General features: G+C 59.6%; 1 protein-coding gene across 8 annotated transcripts in view; it reads left to right on the plus strand.

Annotated features, from left to right (window-relative positions):
• FMNL1 (formin like 1) overlaps positions 1-20145 on the plus strand; it is a 24919-nt gene continuing 4774 nt past the window's right edge. For 2 of the 8 annotated variants that reach the window (XM_082706449.1, XM_082706448.1), the window contains exons 1-17: positions 133-651; positions 9000-9083; positions 10187-10300; positions 10958-11031; positions 11215-11298; positions 11654-11791; positions 12087-12104; positions 13591-13699; positions 14302-14378; positions 14594-14687; positions 15594-15668; positions 15935-16045; positions 17130-17279; positions 17763-17864; positions 18002-18257; positions 18523-18831; positions 19021-19145. In XM_082706449.1, coding sequence (XP_082562575.1) covers positions 523-651; positions 9000-9083; positions 10187-10300; positions 10958-11031; positions 11215-11298; positions 11654-11791; positions 12087-12104; positions 13591-13699; positions 14302-14378; positions 14594-14687; positions 15594-15668; positions 15935-16045; positions 17130-17279; positions 17763-17864; positions 18002-18257; positions 18523-18831; positions 19021-19145 — 2049 coding nt within the window. In that variant the 5' untranslated portion in view covers positions 133-522. Of the gene's footprint in view, positions 652-8999; positions 9084-10186; positions 10301-10957; positions 11032-11214; positions 11299-11653; positions 11792-12086; positions 12105-13590; positions 13700-14301; positions 14379-14593; positions 14688-15593; positions 15669-15934; positions 16046-17129; positions 17280-17762; positions 17865-18001; positions 18258-18522; positions 18832-19020; positions 19146-20145 lie in introns of all 8 variants that reach the window. The other 6 variants (XM_082706451.1, XM_082706453.1, XM_082706450.1 and 3 more) reach the window with 6 other exon arrangements.

The following is a 20145-nucleotide window of genomic DNA, read 5'->3' on the forward strand; positions in this document are numbered from 1 at the left end:
AAGCGGCGCCCGCCGCCCCCTCTGCGGCAGGTGAAGCGGGTCGGCCGCCCCCTCCCCGCCGCGCCATGGCTGCGGCGGACCCCCGGCCCGCGCCCCGCGCCCGCCCCCTCCCTGCAGCCCGCCCCCCGGGGGCCGGGTGCGTAGCGGCGGCGGCGGCGAAATGCGGTTTGCGCGCTCGGGGAGCGACAGCAGAAGTTAGAAAATCGCCGAGGGGGGAGCCCGCGCCGCAGCTTCCTGCCCCCGGCCCAGCCCTCTGGCCCCGGCGGCCTGCAGCCTGACTTCCTCCCCCCACCCCGCAGCTCGCCGCCCGGCTCCTCGGACGGGGCCGCCCCGATGGGACGCCGCGCCCCGGCCCTTGCGCGCCGCTGAGCCGAGCGCCGCCGAGCCGAGCCCGCGCCGCAGCCGCCCGCCGCTGCCCTGCTCACCCCCCCTTCACCCCTAGGCCCTCAGCCGCGTCCCCGGTCCCCCGGAAAGCTGGATTTCCGAGGCTGGAGGCGCCTGGCCGACTGGGTGGGGACCACCATGGGCAACGCGGCAGGCAGCGCGGAGCAGCCAGCGGGCCCCGCCGCGCCGTCCCCCAAGCAGCCCGCGGCGCCCAAGCAGCCGATGCCCGCGGCGCAAGAGCTGGAAGAGAGGTTTAACCGGGTTCTGGTGAGTGTGACCCGCTGCGCGCTGGGCGCGGGCGGGGGGCGGCGGGAGCTCGGCACGCGTCCCCGCCGCCGGGGGCTCAGGTACCGCTTGGAGATCCCTGGCCCAGTGGCTGCCCCTACAGGGGGTGGGAGTGACCGTGGGTGCTTTCAGAGTGACTTAGCACTCTCCCCCCCCAAAACTTTCTTCTGCAGTCGCCCAGTCTGCCTCCCCAAGACACCCCCTTCCCTGGCGCTCCTGGGTCTAAAGGTCTAAACAAAAATGTCCTGCGAGGAAGTTGGGAGCCTAGCAGGCAAGGGGGTCCCCGGGGGGATCCCCTTCCGCACTGCACGCATGCCGGGCCACCGGGCGCAGGTCTGGAGCATCTGCTGGTGTCTCAGGGCTAAAGATGGACGGGTCACATCTTAACGTGCTGGGAGCTGGAGACCGAGTTCAGGTGTTCGGTCCTGATTCGTTTGTGCCTGGGCAGCTGGGAGCTGGGTCCTCAGATCATGCAGAGGGAGCGTCTGTGTTTCTCACCCTCGACCTGTGCAGGAGAGATTGCCTGTGGGTCCTTATCTTGGGCATTTCCTCCTGCCCACTGAAGGGATTAAGGTCAGGAGGGGTGGGGTCAGGATGGGTTGACCACTCTGGTTTGGGGTGGTTCAGAATTCTGGAAACCCCTGTCAACTCACCTTCCCCACTATCGCCTGCTGGAGGAATTGGGGGGCTCGGAGACTAAGCCCCTGGGGAGAGAGCCATCAGCTGGGGCTGAGCCTGGAAGCAGTCAGGATGTGTTTGGGGAGGGGCTTCAGAGCAAAATCAGGGCTCCCTAAGACCTGGTGGGAGGCAGAAGTAGGGAGGGGGAAGGGCCACTCATTCTCACTTCCCTCAGCCTTGGCCCAGGCTCCCTTCTCTAACTAATTGCCTGGTGGCCTGTCTGCTGTCAGCTCCCTTGCTGGACTCTGGGTGACAGGCGAATGAGGCCGTGCTTTTTCCCAGGGGCACTTCGCAGCCTAAGCAGGCTGGCATTGCAGGTCTGAGCGTGGGAGCCCAAGGGAGACTTAGGCAGTGGAGCAAAGCTGGTGTGTGGCAGTGCTCAGTCCTTTGTCCCTTCCACCTCCTTGACATCATTTCCCCTCCCTTGGCCCGTCACTGGGCAGTACTTGCCAGATTCTCCGCGTGGCCCCTCATCAGAGTTTCTAGAAATCTTGGCCACCCCCCTCCCAGAAGGAAGGCTAGGAGGAGCTATCACGTAGAGTGGGATCTGGTCCATCCTTGTGAAGGCACCTTGCTTGCTTGGGGAGAGGGAGGGACCCGGAGGGACACCTCACACCGGGTCAGGCCCTGATTACCCCATCTCTCCACCCGTTTTCCTTTCCCCAAACCCATGGCCTGGCAAAGCTGAGCTGAGCTGAGCAGATGGGGGAGGGGGAGAATGAGGAGAGACAGTCTCTGGGGGACCATCTGGGGAGCCTGAGTTGGTGGTGGATCCCTGGACCCCTGCCAGCCTGACGTGGGGGGGGGGTATAGGTCTGTCCTTCCCCCTTAAGTGTGTGTCTGTGGACAGGGGTGGGCCAGACTGTCAGAGTGAGGTTTCGGCCCCTGTCCACTCTCTGTTAGGTACACATTAGTGGGCAGGAGCGGTGTGAATAATTCAGACCAGTGGGAAATCCAAAAGTCAAATGGTGAGTTTCTGATGCATGTGTAGTTCTTGATTGCCCTGCTCGGTGTTTTGGCCTTAGCTCTGATTGACTGAGTCTGATGCTAACCGCCTTTGGGAGTCCCTGAGTACCAGGGCATGGAGGGCGGAGGCCCAGGGCCGGGTCTGAGAGGGTGTCTTGGTGGAGAAAGCAGCGGTGGCTGGGTAGAAATCTAGGGCAGCAGCACCCATTGGGGCTCAGCTTTCCACCCCAGCCCGCAGGAACCCCACTGTGTTTACACTTGGCCTTCTTTCTGGGGAGGGATCAGTCTGTCCCTTGTCTTGTGTGAGCAGAACACACCCCACCCAAGGTCGCTTGGCTAAGAACCTGGCTCCCCTCACTCCCCACCGACAGGGGCATGAGCCCCGCCCTGGGCTGACGGCCTTGGCCCCTGCCTGCAGCTGCCTGGGCTAAATATTTGGCTGAAACCACGAGCCTGGCAAGCAGTATTGCAGGGCGCGTCTCCATCAGAGCTCTGCCTCCATGGCCAGAGAGGAGTCCTGTCCTTACTGACTGTCTGAGAGGAGGAGGAGAGCCTCAGACAGCTGAGTGATGGGCCCACTGCCCGCCAGGAATCCCCGAGTCTTGACAGCAAAAGCATAGCCCCTTTGCATATTGTCACATACCCCCAGGGGAGCTCTTCCTTTAGCTTAATGGCAGCCCTTTGGTCGCTGGTGGGGAGTAGGATCCTGAGACCCCAAACCATGCCTTGGCTCCTGGCTGTGGGTGAAGGGTGCTCCCACCAAGGCCTACGCCAGACAGGAGATGGAGCTCTCTCTCCCTTTCCCTGCCGTGGCCTTTCTCCCAGGCAGGGGGGCGGGCTAATTTTCTAAGGAGGCTGTGAGAGAGAGGGGTGCCCCTGCTTAAAAAGGGGGTGGGGAGGAAGAGCAGGTTGAGCCAGGGTTTTCCGGCTGCTGCCTTAGCAACAGTGGAGGAGCGATGGCTGCCCAGAGACATGGGCCTGCTGTAATGGTGGGAAAACCAGCCCGCCAGACGCCAGGCTCTCGCCTCTCCTACACTGTGCCCAAGGCTCGTGTCTTCCTTGCACACCTTCCCCTGTAAGGGTCGGGGTTTGGGATGACAAGGCACTCTTTCCAGGCCTTCCAGAAGTTCATGCTTCTGGCCAGGCATAGGATACCCCTGATCTGTCTGGTCAGGGAGGAGCCTGTGACCTTGGGGCCAAGGGACCAAGGGAAGGTGCCCCGGATGTTGGGCTGGAGGTCAAGGGTGATGCTGACCGACATGGAGGCTGAACCATTCAGAGATGAGTTTTCCTGCTGGGGCTTAGCCCCCTGACATGCCCTTAGCATGTGTCCAGGGGTATAGACATTGGGGGAGGCTGTGTGGGGAGGTCAGGATGGCCCCACGCACGGTGTGGATCCTGAAGGTCCTGCTTTCAGCGGGACCCTTTCTCTGAACTCCCTGGCCTACACTGTGTTGGCCAGTGCACTTCTCTGGCGTGAGGCAGATGAAGTTTGGGGACATGTAGCTGTAGATAGGGGTGATCAGGCCCTGGACCTCTCTTCTCTGAGGTGCCTTACACGGAGAACCCCAGTGGGGCTGTGGGCAAGTGGGCACATGCTGGGCTGGGCAGGCGCTGGTGGGTGACATTCTTAGCGGGCCTGGCTGGCACATGCTGACCCTGGAAACCCAGGGATGTGGTAGGCATGATTCATGGGGACATCTGGGTCCAGTTGGCAAAGAGCTGGGTGAGACGGGCAGGAGCAGGTGGAGCTGTTCTGGGGGCTACCTCTGCATTTTTCCCAGGCGCATGGGGCCCTGGAAGGTGGCTCAGGCCTCCTCGCCCCTGAGAAGGCCAAAGGTCACTGGAGGGAAAGGCAGAGTAACTTCCTGAGCTTTGAGTTATTACGCTGGGGGGTTGGGTTTTCTCTTTGCCACTTACTACCTGGGTGACCTTGAGCAAGTTACTTGACCTCTCTGGGCTTCAGTTATCCCCACGGGTAGAAAGAGGCTGGCCTCTGCGGACCGACCGTTGAACGATTAAGTGGAGTTTGCCAGACACAGAGCAGGTGCTCCAGAAACTCTCCCTGACGCTGAGGAAGGGGATGACATGGGAGAGGGTGGGGCCCTCTCCAAACTGGAGGCCTTCTAGACCCTTCTAGACTGTGCCTTGCTCCGCTTCCCACCTCCATGACCGACATCCACCAAGGCTGCCAACTTCAGCCATCACAGGCCAGGCTGCCCTCGCTGCCATCATGCAGGTCCGCAACACTGGGGCCTAGACCCAAGACTGCCTGGCGGCCGGAAACCACGAGAGGGAGGGCCCACCTCTCCTGAAGGGTGGGGCAGTGCTGGTGCTAACGGTAGCTGTGTGCACATGGGGAGGGGGTGGGGAGGCCTCCACTTCCCTCTGAGAGACGGTGTGCTTGGGTTGGGGGGGGGGTTCCCCAGTGAGTAAGAGCTCAGTGTGGGCAACAACAGGAAGCGTAGGGTGCTGGGTGGCAGGAAGTGGGGCTGGCTGTTCTTGGTTCCTCAGACGGGGGGTGGGGGCAGTGGGGGGGACCGGGGCCAGGCTGTCTGCAGGAGACCCTGGGGGCTTGGGACTCAACATTTCTTGCTGCCCTCAGTGAGAAGGGAACCGAGTGTTCTTGAACCAGCTTGCCAATCAGTTCAGCTTGGGCAAGCGACTTCATCGCTCGGTGCCTCAGTTTCCCCTTTGTGAAATGGGGATCATCACTCTGTGCCTCAGTTTTCCCTTTGTGGAATGGGGATCATCAGGGTATTTGCTGTGTAAGCTTCTTTTGGAGGTTTAAGTGATAGGTAGATAGAAAGCACTTGGAATGGCCCTTAACCCAGCATGGACATTTGGGGAATATTTACTGTCGTTGCTGTAATTCTCCCCCCAGGGCCTGGATCGTCTGGGCAGTGCCTGCCATCCTGGCTCCCATCTAACTTGCCCTTGTCCCCGCCATGGGGACCCTTCAACCCTGATGGGAGAAGCTGTGAACATATTGGGGTTCTTAGTACCTAATCCTGGGGCCAATCGGCCCAGAGCTCTCTTCTAAGTCTGGGATTGCCTCTAACTGCCCCAGAAAATCTATATACTGGGATTTAAAAACTTGGACAAAATGGATTGGTTTTGGAGATGCACTGAGAGCTCTAAAAACCAAGATCGAGGCCATGGAGAGGAGGGCCGAGGGGAGATGCATGGGGAAATGGGGGCGGGGGGTGCACTTCCTGGCTTCTGGGCCCATCAGGTTATGGAGGCCCTGGAGGGCTGGTCTGAGACTGGGCCTGGTTGCCAAGTTCAAGGGCATTCTGGGACTCAAAGGGCCAGACATCATGAGGAGAGGGTGGGCAGGTAGGCCGGGGCAGAGTCTGAGCCCAAGCTGAAAGTGAAACCGGAGGGTGTGGCTGTGTCCCGAGGCAGACAGAGCCGCTCAGTCTCCAGGGAGACCCCTCCAGATGTCAGCACTTGGCGGGGGGCAGTGGGTCGAGGCAGAGCTTGCCAGGGGCTGGTCTTGGAGTAGCGAGGCTGGAGGCCCCTCTTGGTCCTCAGGACGGAGGGGCAGGGAGGCAGGACGGGCCCCACACATTCTAACAGAAAGTTTGGGGAATCAGCTCCTTTTCCTGTCCACGCCCTCAGAAGATGGGTCATTTCTCCCTCTTCCTCTGACCCAAAGCCTCAAGGGCAGCAGGGAAAGGGGGCCTGGAGGGTCAGTTCAAGCCAAGCCTCGGAGGGAGGTCTGTTGGGTCTGGATGTATTCACAGACTTCTGCTCGTCCCACCGGCCCTCCCTCGGGGTCTTCAGTGCCCTCCCCCCACACCCCCCAGTCTAGGAGACGCCTCTTTCACAGTGTGCTCACTGGAAAGTATTATTACATCAAAACACAGCTTCTCCCTGAGTATTTCCAGGAGCTCTGGGCGCCGTGAGGCAGAAGGGAAGTGTGCCTATTTTATGGAGGGGAAAGCTGAGGCTCAAGGAGACAGAGAAGTCGGCAGGCTAGGTGGGCCCAGAAGCTGGATCTTCTGAATCCGGCCCAGGTTCTTCCTCCACCCCCTGTCCCCTCACAGGAGGCAAGTGTCCCCCCACCACACCTGGCCTTCCCTGTCCTTTCCTGTCCCATGGGAGCGCGTCAGCCAACCCTCGGCTCCTCTCCCAGCCCCCCACCCCATGGACTGCCTCATTGCCAAGGGCCCTGAGTCTGGGGTCTAGGGCTTGATTTTCTAGGAGGGTTTTGCTCCTCCCTGAGCGAGTGGCACCCTCTGGTTCCTGTCATGCTCCTCAGGGTCCCTGTCTCCTCGGTGGGCCCAGTGAGGAACAGCTGCTCATTAGCTCTCCACGCTGTCATGGCTATTTCTGATTTCCGAGCCTAAATTTAGCCCGTCTGGCAGGCGGGCAAGTAGCCTCGGGGGCTTGAGCATGCCCAGGTGGGGAAGGGGCAAAGGAGTGGCCTGCCCGCCACCGTGGTCAGAGACAGGTGGACCCTGCCGCAGAGGCCTCCCCCTCCCCAGGAATAACCCCGGGAAGAGACCCCAAGGAAGAGGGCCAGGACACTGGTTCATAGTCAGCTCTGAGCTCAAAGCTGGCCTGGCTGCCCGCTTCCTGGCTTTGTAACCTTGGGCAGGTCATTAAACTAATCTGTCCTTGTACTTGTAAGATGGGACCAATGGTGCCGATGGTGGCGAGGGTGTCCCCTGCGTGGGGGGTGGGGCTCAGAGCAGTGCCAGGCATGATAAGCGTCCAGGCAGAGCTGGCTACCACATTTATTAGGGACATTATTAGCATTAGTTGTGGCCTCTAGAAGGGTCACTGGGGCCATTCCAGGAACCAGACAGATCCCTGGGGTGGGGGATGGCTTGGAAAGACCCCTGTTGGGAAGCAGCTGTCCCTGTAAGGCTCTGTTGCTGGAGCTTATTCACCCTTCTCGCTCCTGCTCACCTCCCTTCCCTGCCACCCCCCTCTCCGAGTCGGCCACTGTTCCATTTTCCCTGACACTGGTGGCCCCCTGGCTGCCTCCTTCCCCCTAAGCCTTGCCCTGCTCTGCCTTGCGCCACTGTGGATCTCCGTGGGGTGGGGATGGATCAGGAGAGACCAAGGAGAGAGAGAGACGGGGATGGAGAGTGGTCCTGGGAGGCCTTCCCCCTCCTCCAAGGGCCTTTCGTGGGCAGTCGGTGCTGTGGTGGCAGGAGCTGTTCTGGCCACTGGCGCCTTGGGGGAGGGCAGCAGATGAGGCAGCAGCGGTTTCCCTCATCCAGGGGCTCACTTTCGCAATGGGGAGAAGAATGACGTATCCCCATCCCCAGCTGGCCTGGGGGGCCCGGTGGGTAGGCAGTTTCACCTCTCAAGTGGGGCCCCGGCCGGAAAGCTTGGGCAATGAGGGCTGAGAGCACCCAGCTTCCTGTTGTCTGGGACTGACCCAAGGCAGTGATTGTTTTTGGGGGGTGAGGTCTGGCCAGAGCGCCAGAACTGGGCCCGACACCCCAGAGAGGAAGCTGGCTACGGAGCCTCGGGTGGGTGTGGCCCCCTCTGTGCTCCAGCTGGGCCTCCTCTCAGGCCCACGTGACTGAGGATGCGTCCTGAGCCACCAGAGCTGGTGACAGGGGCCTCTTGACTCTGGGCTGGGGCTTCCTGGGGACTCCCACAGCCCCAGTGGGACAGAACTCCTTGAGGGCAAGAACTGTTTTTAGGGCCTGACTCACAGGAGACTGTTTTTAGCCTGGGGATTATGGAATTGGGGTCAACCGGGGCCATCTTCTGTGTCTATTAGGAAGACACACCAAGTTCAAGGGGGCCAGGGACCCCCTGGAGCTGGTGGCAGGGGACAGGACCCTGTGTCTGCCCTGGGAAGGAGAAGCTGGCCAGGCACGTCTGTGGCTGGGGGAGGAGGACCAGGCAGAGCAAGGCTGACCTTTCGTAGCTCCTGAGGGGAGTCCCAGCCTGGGCCACCAGCCCCACGGACCCAGCGTGTCGGCTGCTGGCCCCAGTTCCTGTGGCGGGGTGGCCTTCCCCAGGAATCCCCCTGCCCGTGCAGCTGTGATGGGCCTGCTTGGAATTCCCTGCCTGTCTGACTAGCTCCCTTGGTTCGTGTCAGTCTCCTCCTTCCAGAAGTGATGAGGACGGAGGGGGCTGGAGAGGGTTGAGCAGGAGACGTCCGATGCCATCCTGGCAAGAGATTTCCCGGTGTGTGTGAGACACTGGTGCCCTGGGCCGGGACCGCACGCAGTCCCCGTGGTTTCTGGTGGCACGCAGGAGTGGGCCACAGCTCCTGTGGCTGGAGATGGAGCCTGCCCAAGTGGGAGAAGAGATGGTACCCCCTTATGGCACATGGGGAAGTGAGTCCAGGGCTGCTGGAGGTCCCAGAAGTTAGGCTGAGAACCCATGCGCCGAGTGTCACAGCAGATGCTCCGGGGAGGTGGGGTATGGCTGACAGAGCCCAGGCTCTGGGGTCAGGCAGACTCAGGGCCAAATCCCAGTGTCGCTTTCTAGCTTTGGGCCAAGGGGAAGGTGCTCTGCCTTTGGGCCTCGGTTTTCTCATTGACTAATGCTGCTTATATCCCAGGGAGAGAGGGTGACGGGGATTCACGTGGATGACAGATGTCCTAGGGACCTGACCCCTCATGGCTCCTCTGAAAATGCCCATACCTTGTTCCTCCCACTGGGGGCCCAGGCTCAAGGTCATTCCCTTGTCTCTTCCCCCACCCCAGAACTGCATGAACTTGCCGCCGGACAAGGTGCAGCTTCTGAGCCAGTATGACAACGAGAAGAAGTGGGAGCTCATCTGTGACCAGGTGGGTCCCAGGCCCCTTCTGGCAGCGGGGTACATTGCCCTGGCCAGGCTGGGGCTGGCAGGAGAGGGGGGCACTGCCACATTGCCCAGGGGGCCAAGACCCTGCCCAGAGGCCTGCGTAGCTTCTCCAGAGTGTGCTGGGGGTGTCTTCAAGACTCTGGGGTCTCCTTCCCTCGGACATGCGTCTCCCCAGGGACCTTGTGAGTCCCTAGCAGGGCTGGGTCCGCCTTCTGAAGGGCTGGCAGGGGTAGTGCGGGCCGCCGGTGCATCCAGTCCAGCCACGTCACCGTCCTCCTTGTGGAGCTTCTTGGAGCAGCCTCTGTTGACCCTCCAGCTCAGGGCTGGGGAGGAGAGGGGGCAACCCCAGGGCTGGGCCTCTTTGACCCCATGGGAGGTGAGGAGGAAGGGGCAGGATCCCTGTCCCTCCTTTCCTGGGGGCCAGAGGAGCTACTGTCAACCAAGCAACAACCCAAAGGTAGCCGTTCCCAAGTGGCAGAGTGAGAATGAGACGCTCCGTCTCCTGGTGCTTGGGCACCTGGCTTTGCCACCTCCGTGGCTCCCTGGCTGCCCTTGCCTCTCTGGCTTCTAGGGCTGCTGTCCGTGGTAGCAGGGAAGGCCCCTCTCCCTTGGCTGGGCCAGGGTGGGGCCTGGCTGCTGCAGTCCTTCGGGGAGGGAGGGAGGCAGGGGGCGGGGAGCTGGGGAGCAAGGAGCCTCCCCTGGGAGCGAGGGCTGGGCCTTCGGCTCCTGCTAATGGACCGGAATGGGATGAGCGGGCTGGGCCACGGAGGGAGGGCAGGGAGCTGCTTTGGAGGGGGCTGTGTTTGGGGTCTCTGCCACTTGGCCTGGCATCTCAGGTTGGGGACTCAGAAGCCTGGGAGAAGTGGGAGGCTGAGGGGCGTGGCTGGGCGTTATCTGGGGGATCTGGGTGGGGAAGGTTCAGAACTGGGGTCTTCTAACGTGCCCTGGTGGGTGGTTTAGTTAGACCTTTGTTATTTCAGAGCCTGGAGAGCCTGGGGCCTGGGGTCAGAGCTGAGGATGGGATTCTGGGGCAAGGGCTGGGGTAGCTGTGGCTGGTTTCCTGTTCACCCCACTCCATCTCCCCAGGAGCGGTTTCAAGTCAAGAACCCTCCCACCGCCTATATCCAGAAGCTGAAGAGCTACCTGGAAACTGGTGGGGTCGGCCGCAAGGTAGCGACGGACTGGATGTCTAACCTGGGGGTATATGTCTCCCCCTTTTTCTCTGTCCCTTTTCCCTTGCACCTGCCAAGCTCTGGGCAGCTGGAGTTAACTGTGTGAATCAGCTTTTTGGTGGACTTTGTGGGTATGTGTGTGAGTGTGGGTGTTTATTTTTAGGGGCTGGAGGGGGCCCGGGGCAGTCTGCTCGGCCCAGCTGCGGATGCTTACGTGGGTCCACTCGTGTGTGCGCTCCAGTGTGTGTGTGTACCATGCGGCCGTGCGTGGGTGTGTGTGTACTATGTGCATGCTTTTGTGTCCACATATGGTTGTGAGTGTGTACCCTTGGGTCCGTATATAGTGGTGTGTGCACCCCGTGTGTCCATGTGTGGATGCACTGGTGTCATATCTGTACCCACGGTGCTTGTGTATGGATGTGCGTGTGTGCGCGCGTGTGCCTTGTGTCTGTGTGTGTGGAGGTCTGTGTGTGCACCGTGTTCATCCGTGTACGGGGCCATGTGTAGCCTGAGATGCTTGATCTGCCAGGCAGGTGTGTGGAGGTGGTGTGGGAGGCTGAGCGTGAAAGGCCAGTCGTGGGGGGCGGGCAGGGGCTGCGGGCTGCTGGCTGCTGCCTCCACGCTCAGCGAGCCTGTGGGAGGCCCTGGGCTTCACCCACCAGACTCTCTTGTTCTTGGTCCCCAGTTTAAGAGGCGAGTTCAGGAGTCCACACAGGTTCTGCGGGAGCTGGAGATCTCCCTGAGGACAAACCATATTGGGTATGCAAGGGCTCAATTTCCCTCTCCGGGGCCTGGGACAGCGCTGCCCCCAGGCGGGCTCCTGGGGCTTCCCGTTGCTGCTCCCCTTACTACCGGGGATGGGCCCTGGCTGTGCCTGTTCCATGCCCAGCCTGGGCAGGACCTCTCTCCTGGCTGGAGCTCAGGGAGCCCTGTGCCCTGCAGGTGGGTGGAGGAGTTCCTCAATGAGGAGAACCGCGGCCTGGATGTGCTCCTCGAGTACCTGGCCTTTGCCCAGTGCTCCGTCACGTAAGCCCCCTGCACCCGCCCTCACACGACTCCTCAGAGCCCGGGTCTGTGCTTTCCTGTCCCTTGTCCATGCCTCTGGCCGCGTCCAAGCAGTGCCGCCCTGGAGCTCACACGCACCACACCCCTGTGGTGGGTGATGCCACTTCCTCAGGGCCTGCGTGGATAGGGAGGGACATGGCCTGGGGTGGCCAGCTGGGACCTGGGACTTCCTCGGCCCCCTCCTCTGCCCATCAGAGTGCCGAGAACAGCCCCTGGTCTCCCCTGCGTGTCCGTCCATCTCTCCCCTCAGCATCCCTCGCCCTGCTCTCAAGGACCACTGAGCCGCGGGCCACCCAACCCCATCCAACCCCTGCAGGTATGACATGGAGAGCGCAGACAATGGGGTCCCCGCCTCGGAGAGGAGCAAGCCCCTGGAGCAGTCTGTGGAAGATCTCAGCAAGGGGCCGCCCTCGGCCTTGCCTCCCCAGTCCAAGAGCCGCCACCTGACCATCAAGTATGTGGGGCCCCTTGCAGGATGGTGGGGGGAAGAGAGGCTTCACCCCTAGACTGCTGCACCCTGCCAGCCCCACCCCAGGCCCTTGGAGGTGGTGGGAGCAGCAGCCTGGCATTGGGGGTCCCAGTAAGGGCCTCAAGCAGGGCTTGAGAGATGGGCGTGTTATGAAGCCTTCCAGGGGTGGGCACCTACAAACTGGAATCTGGGTGGGTCTGGGATAAGGAAGGTGTTTCTGGGTTGGTGAGACCTGCCTTGTACCCTTCTAACCCCCTCTTCTTTCCTGTGCGGCCTCCAGGTGCCCCCCCTCTCCCCGGTACGTAGCCACCTGGGGGCAGGTGCATGCCTGGTTGGCTCCCTGGGTGGGGGTGGGGTAGGGTGTTCAGCTGACACCCCTGGGTTCACCTGTTCTGGCTAGCCTCCCCACCCTAATGTAGGACATCCTGCTGGGAGGCAGGGAGAGGGAAGGAGACAGCCCAGGCGCCTCATGTGGACCCCCAGTTTCTATCCTTCCAACATTGGTCTATGGGCCCAATTTCACATTAAGCCCCAAACCCTCACAATATGTTTCTTTGTTTGCTCATTCATTCAACAAATATTTTTTAGCCTTTGCTATGTATTAGGCATGGTGTCAGGTGCTCAGGAAACAGATCACCCTGCCCTTGGGAGCCCTTGGTCTAGAAGGGGACAGTATTTGACAGGCTCTCATGGAGGTGTGAGCAGGAGTTCTGAGAGGGGAGGTGGCTACTGGGAGAGATAGCTCTGGAATAATGTCTCGCAGATGGATACGGGCTCTACGGGCAGTGGTGGGGACAGGGAGGGGCATTCCAGGTGGGAGGAACAGCCTAAGCAAAGACTCAGGCCTATCTGAGTAATGACAGAAGGACAATGTGGCAGTTGGAGGGAGGAGGTGGGGCTTCCTGGTGTTGTTGGAAATGTGATAGAATTGTCAAGACGCACTGATGTGGAAGTCATGATTGGCAGTTCTGCAACAATGAAAAAGAATCACAAATCACATATTTCTTAGTAAAGAATAATCGGGGACACTCATAGCATTTACTATGTATCAGGCACTGTTCCAGGCTTATTTCATAGTCCCCCAAACCCTATCAGGAAGGTACTATTATTACCATTCCTATTTTACAAATGAGGAAACAGAGGCACAGGGTGATCAAGTAAACTCACCAAGTGTAAGTGGAGACCTGCGATTGGAACCCAGACCATCTGAATTCAGAGTTGGCCTTTGGAGATGGCCCATAAGCCCAGGACGCTGGGAGCGCCCCCTTGTGGAGAGCATTTCCATGGTGGTTTCCAAGCGTTGGCTGTCTTCCCTCTCTAGGCTGTCTACCCCCACAGCACAGCAACGCTTTTTGTACTTTCTTTTTTCTTTCTTTCTTTCTTTTTTTTTTTTTTTTAAAGATTTTATCTATTTATTTGACAGACAGAGATCACAAGTAGGCAGAGCAGAGAGCCCGATGTGGGGCTCAATCCTAGGACCCTGGGATCATGACCTGAGCCAAAGGCAGAGGCTTAACCTACTGAGCCACCCCAGCGCCCCATAACAACGCTTATTGATGCCAAGTTGCTCTTAAGGGTCTTCCTCACTCCCTCTGCCCCCCTTGCAGCATGCCAGGCCCGAGTCCTAGGGACCGAGGGAACCTTCCTGCCCTCCAGTGGCCTGTTTGGTTGGGTGGATGGGAATCAGTTGCCGAATGTTCCAGATGTGCCTGGGGTGGGCGGGTAGTTGTGGGAAGCCTGGTGTAGGACTCTGACCCCTGCTGCCTCCCCCCTACCCGACCCAGGCTGACCCCTGCCCACAGCAGGAAGGCCCTGCGGAATTCTCGCATCGTCAGTCAGAAAGATGACGTCCACGTGTGTATCATGTGTTTGCGTGCCATCATGAACTACCAGGTTGGTCAGAGGGCGTGAGGCACCGGGGTACCTGGGAGTTGGGTCTGTCCTCACCTGGGGCTGCCTCAGCTGCCGAGGTTCAGGGACTCACTGTCCCGCCCCCCGACCTTGTTCCCCACTGGAGAGCCCTAGGGATGGGGGCTGTTGAGCTTCTTGAGGCTTGAGGGGAAGCCCAGATTTCTGTCCCCTCCTGGCTGGGCCCTCTGGACTGCACTGGACATGACTGGGGTCATGGACATGCCTCCGGCAGGGACCTAAGCACAGCCACCAGAGAAGGCTGAGCACAGCGAACTCAGGGACGGCCGCTCTGGGTGATTTTGTCTGGAGCAGTGATTGGTGCCGCCTGCCCTCCTTTACTTAGCAGGCCTTTGAGGACTCCCTGTTTCTGGGGTGCTGAATCCTGACACTGGCTTTTGAACAAAGTTATTTCAAAAGAGGGACCAGGCTTTGGCAGCCACAGAAAAGGCTATAAAGAACTTCCCAGGCCGGAAGGCAGTGAGACCAGAAGGCAGGAACCCTGCCAGTGCCTGAGGCTCTGGATGCGACAGTGCTGGCAGTCCTGGGGGTCTGCCTGGAGGAGCTGACCTTTCCTCTCTCCCCAGTCTGGCTTCAGCCTCGTCATGACCCACCCGGCCTGTGTCAATGAGATTGCTCTGAGCCTCAACAACAAGAACCCCAGGTGAGGCCTGGGCCCCTCACCTTTCTCCACATCTAGAGTCTCCTGCCACTTGACCCCTTGCCTACTCTGCTCCCCAGTTCTCAGAACTACTGGCCAGGCTCATCCCAGCCCTACTTCCCATCAGCTGCCCTCACTGTCCTCCCCCAGTCTGGCCCACCCCCTCCCCTTACTGTGGGGCCCACTTTCAAGGGATAAACTGGCTCCCTTGTCCCCAGGACCAAGGCTCTGGTGTTGGAGCTGCTGGCGGCCGTGTGCCTGGTGCGAGGAGGGCATGACATCATCCTGGCGGCCTTTGACAACTTCAAGGAGGTACTGAGACCCCCCACCCCCAAAGGGTGCTTGCTCTCTGGGGTCCCTTGGAGTCCTGTGGTTGGCAGTTGTGGCCTCTGCTGGGGGCAGCCGGGAGGGCTCGGTGGGCATTTGGGGAGCGCAGGGTGGGGATAAGCTGGAAGGGGGAAGCTTTCAAGGTCAGGTACCAGGTCACGTAGGGGCACTGCCTGGGGCGACAGGGACAACTATGGGGATCTGCTGAACCTCTGACTCTCAGACTGGCCGGATCCAGACTGGACTTGGCCCATGCATCTCAGAGTTCCTTGAATACACCTCTGCGGACTCTGGTTAAGTAGATGCATGAGAATATGATGCATAAGGTGGGATTTGGTCATTCATGCCCTTAATAATATTTGTTGAGTGCCTACTATGTGTCAGGCACAGAGTGGGCCCTTGGGTTGCATCAGTGAGCAAAAGAAACAAAGAAGGCAGGGGAGAACAGATAATGAACAATACACTAAATGAGCAGATTACATAATATGTCTGAGAATGGTGGACGCTCTGAGGAATAAGTCCAGGTCGCTGGAAGGGCAGGAAGAACGGGTCACAGGGTGGGCAGGGAGGCCTCGTGGAGATGGTGAAGTTTGAGCAAAGCTGTGAGGGAAGTGAGAGGCTTGGTGTGGTGGGGATCTCAAGTAAGAGCACACCAGGCCGACGGAACAGCAGGTGCAAAGGTCCTGAGGTGGGAAGGTGCCAGGACAGCAGTGTGGCCAGTGCAATATGTGAAGGGAGGGTTGGGGGGGAATGGAGAGGGAGGGGAGGTTTTGAGCAGTGGCCTGACTTTGATTTAGCGGGGAGGCGCCTGTAGAAGCACGAGGTGGTGGCTGGAAATGGTTTGGGAGCTGTGTTGCTGGGGCCCTCGTGACAGCCATTTCCCCCATGCAGGTATGTGGAGAGCAGCACCGCTTTGAAAAGCTGATGGAATATTTCCAGAAAGAGGACAGCAACATTGACTTCATGGTGAGTTCGGGAGGGTCTGGCTATCCTTGGTGTAAGGAGGAGCCAGGGGGCCCAGGTCTCCAGCTTCTGGACTCTGCTCTTGAGTGACTGGTGGGAGAGGGAAGCTGGAAGGAGAGGACCTGGAAAAGAAATGTGGGTAGGGGCAAAGCTGGGTTAGTGGAATGAGAAATGGGGAGAAGGAGAGACTTGGGAGTAAATGGGGAACAGAAGGCTCGGGGCACCCCCATCCGGAGGGTCACAGACCTGCTTGTGGGCCTGCTCCTCAGGTGGCCTGTATGCAGTTCATCAACATCGTGGTACACTCAGTGGAGAACATGAACTTCCGTGTCTTCCTGCAATATGAGTTCACCCACCTGGGCCTGGACTTGTACTTGGAGGTGAGCCTGGCATCCCCCCCACCAACTGGGATTTAACCACTAGGCAGCTGTGGAGTGTGGCTCTGGGCTCAGCGGCATGGGTGCTGAGGTTGGCAGATCTGGTTCAAATCCCGAGTCTGCCACTTCCAAGCCCATGTGACTCGGGACGGGTCTCTTCTCTGGGAGTCTCACTTTTCCCATCTGTACAAGGAGGGAATCATAAAGGTAACGATGACTCTAAATAGAAACGAGGTAGAACATTTTCTGCCACCTTCTAGCCACGCGGTCTGTGGAGCTGTTATGTCAGGCACCGGAACAGGCTCTGGGTGGCCCTGGGCCTGTCTGGCTTTGGGAGGATCAGCCTCAGACAGGTTCTGCCTCAACAGCATAATGGGAAGCATGGAAATACTGGGCAGAAGTGGGAGCAGGCTCATGTTGGACGGGCCCAGGGCCTAGAGGAGTTCCTTGCCCTGGAGAAGGTGGGCAGAGGGCCTTGGTGCTTCCTGGTCCAGCCTGAGCAGAGAAGCTGCAGGTACCCCGATTCCTTCGGGAGGCCTTTGGGATTGGATTGGGATTTCGATTTTTCTAAAAGCCAAAAGGTGTAAAGCTAGAGGGGAAGATTTAACCATACGAGGGGATATTATTCAGCCATGTAAGGGGTTGAAGTTCTGATACACGCCATCGCATGCATGAACCTTGAAAGCATTAAGCTAAGTGAAAGCAGCCAGACACAAAAGCCCAAGTACTGGATGATTCCTTTATGTGAATGTCCAGAAGAGGCAGAAGGTCTGCTGGCAGTCGCCAATGGTGGGGGGAGGGGAGAGTAAGGACTGCCTGCTAACAGCAGGGTTTCTTCTGGGGGGATGAAAATGTTCTGGAATGAGACAGTGGTGATGATGGCACAACCCTGTGAATATACGAAAAACCGAAAAACTGAATTGCATGCTTTAAAATACTGCATTTTATGGAATGTGAATTATATCTCAATAAGAAAAAAAAAATAAAAAGCCGGCTGGGGCTCAGGCCCTTTCCTCCAGGCTTTCGGGCCAGGCGGGGAAGACTTCTCACCTCGGGCCTCACCCTGCTCTTTCCATCTGGGGGACAGAGGCTGCGGCTTACGGAGAGCGACAAGCTGCAGGTGCAGATCCAAGCGTACTTGGACAATGTTTTTGATGTGGGTGCGCTGCTGGAGGACACGGAGACCAAGAATGCTGTGCTGGAACACATGGAGGAGCTGCAGGAGCAGGTGGCCCTGGTGAGAGCTGCTCCTGAACTTGGCTTTGGTTTTAGGTGTGAGTAGGGGGTGGCTGGCTGCCTGGCCCCTGACTTTGACCCGAATCCAAATCTTGAATCCTGTGGTGTCTTTCTCAATGAGCCTTCGCTGGGTTCCTACCCTGTGGGACCTCTGAGGTAGGCAGGTCCCCCCTCTCTCCCTGCGCTCAGGCACCCTGGCTTGGGTGGAACTAGGTGCCTGTCTGTGGTCCTAGCCCAGTTTCCTCTCCACCCACCTCCCTCCTCAGTGGTGCCTGGGTTCCTCCTCCCGAGAGAACGTCAGTGCCCTCAGGATCTTACCTACTTGGGTTCAAGTGCCAGGCTCGGCCCACCCGCCAGGCACCCGGTGCTAAGCACATCCGGAAGCCTCCCCCAGCCCTGCAGGCAGGCGTGCCTGCTGCCGCCCCCTCACCGGCGGTGCCAGTGCCCAGCGGCGGGTGGGAGCTCACCATGTGCTGTGCCACAGCTGACAGAGAAGCTTCGGGACGCGGAGAACGAATCCATGGCCAAGATTGCCGAGCTGGAAAAGCAGCTAAGCCAGGCTCGAAAGGAGTTGGAGACCCTGCGGGTGAGGCTGGGGGCAGAGGGGGCCGGGCCAGGGGCGGGCCAGCCTCCCAAGAACTCACCGGTTGGGGCTTCTAGGTTTGACACTTCCTCTCCTGGGCCTGCTCGGAGGCACTGACCTCTCTCCTCCGGGGCTCACAGGAGCGCTTCAGCCAGGCGACCTCCATGGGCGCCTCCAGGCGTCCCCCTGAGCCTGAGAAAGTGCCTACCTCCGTCCCGGCGCGGCCCTCCGCCCTGGAGCTGAAGGTGGAGGAGCTGGAGGAGAAGGGGTTAATCCGTATCGTGCGGGGGCCCGGGGATGCTGTCTCCATCGAGATCCTTCCGGTCGCTGTGGCAACTCCCAGCGGCAGTGATGGCCCGACTCCTCCGGGAGTGCCCACCCGCTCGCCCAGCCCAGGTAAGCAGGAGCTTCCGGCAAGATGGGGTCCGCGTGGGGTGGGGGGGAACCAGGGTCTGGAGGGGGAGCCTGGGGACATCTCCCGCCAGGAGAGTAGGAGAGGTAGGTTCAGGATTGTGGGCGTGGCTCAGGTGGATGCGGGGATGGGAGACCTGGATCCAGGGCGCATGCGTAGGCAGGGGAGGTGGAGGCGAGACCACCTAGGCCCAGAATTTGATTCCGCTTCCCCTATACTCCCCCATTTTGGGTTCTCGGTTCTCTCCAGGCTCAGATCTCCCACTTGCGGCAGAGCCGGTTCCCGGAGGAGCACCCCCACCGCCACCTCCACCGCCACCGCCACCTCCCCCACTTCCCAGCCTCCCCCACCAGCAGGAAGTCCCGCATTCGGCACCCCCACTGGTCTCACCCCTCCCTGGAGGCTCCGAGCCCCCACCCCCACCGCCGCTGCCGGGAGACTTGCCACCCCCACCCCCGCCGCCACCGCTGCCTCCTGGCGCAGATGGACCAGTGCCTCCGCCACCTCCCCCGCCTCCAGGAGGTCCCTCTGGAGAGTCGGGTCCTGAGATGGCCTCAGGTGAGTGGACCACCAGGGGCCGGGGGGGAGATATGGAGGTGCCTAGACCTCAGTGTCCTCCACGACCTGCTGTATGGGGGGGGCCTCCTATTGCCTTCTGCCTGTCCTGTCAGGTCATTCTGGACCCTCTGTCCCACCAGCCACCCCACCTCACCTCCCCGGTGCTCAACCACTCTCTCCCCATCCCAGGAGTGAAGACCAAGAAACCCATACAGACCAAGTTCAGAATGCCACTCTTGAACTGGGTGGCACTGAAACCCAACCAGATCACGGGCACTGTGTTCACTGAGCTCAATGATGAGAAGGTGCTACAGGTAAGTGTGACCCTTCCTAGGTTCCGGTGTGGGCGCCAGGGGAGGAGGGGGCTCGGCCTGGACTGTGCTTGGTCATCTCCAGCACCCCATTGTATAGAGGAGGGCGTGGAGGCCCAGGGATGGGGGTTAAACTAAACAGGGTTAGTGCATCTGATCGGCAGTGTGTCCTGACTCCCCTGGAGGCTTTCCCTTCCTTCACTACAGAGGGCACATCTGGCTTCCAGTCTGGCCTCTTTCCTCCTTTTTTAATTTAAATTTTTTAAGATTTTATTTATTTGACAGAAAGAGATACAGTGAGAGAAGGAACACAAGCAGGGGGAGTGGGAAGAGGGAGAAGCAGGCTTCCCCACAAGCATGAAACCTGACGTGGGGCTGAATCCTAGGACCCTGGGATCATGGCCTGAGATGAAGGCAGATGCTTAATGACTGCGGTGTCCCTCTCTTTTCTCCTTTGAAGCTTCTTTCCCACCACTCCCACAGGCAACCAGGGTTTCAACATTTTTTTTTTTTTTTAAGAGAGAGAGAGCAGGGTGGAGTGCAGGAGTGGGGCAGGGGGGGAGAGAGAGAGAGTTCCAAGCAGGCTCCAGGCTCAGTGAGGAGCTCAACATGGGGCTCAGTCTCACAGCCCTGAGATCATGACCTGAGCCAAAATAAAGAGTCAGATGCTTAACCAGTGGAGCCACCCAGGCACCTCTAGCCCTTCTAATTCTACTTTTAGTTTTCCAGAAGGGTTGTGTTCTCTTGCTTCCAGGCCATTGCTCATGCTGTTCCTTCTGCCTGGAATGCCCTTCCCTTTCCCCTTTTTACCCCTGGCCAGTTCAGCTCTTCCTTAAGCTATAAGGGCTTGGAGTGCGGGTCCCCAGGGTTGGGTGCTCTTCTTCCTCCTCGATGCTGTTTGTTCTCCCCCTGTCTCCCCCATCAAGGTCAAGCTGGGTTACTGGTTTGTTTCTCTGCTGGTGGTGTGGTCAGGGCTGGATGGCTGGTTCAGCCAGGAATGTAG

This window comes from Mustela nivalis (genome assembly GCF_964662115.1).
Source record: "Mustela nivalis genome assembly, chromosome: 17".
Lineage (NCBI taxonomy): Eukaryota > Metazoa > Chordata > Mammalia > Carnivora > Mustelidae > Mustela > Mustela nivalis.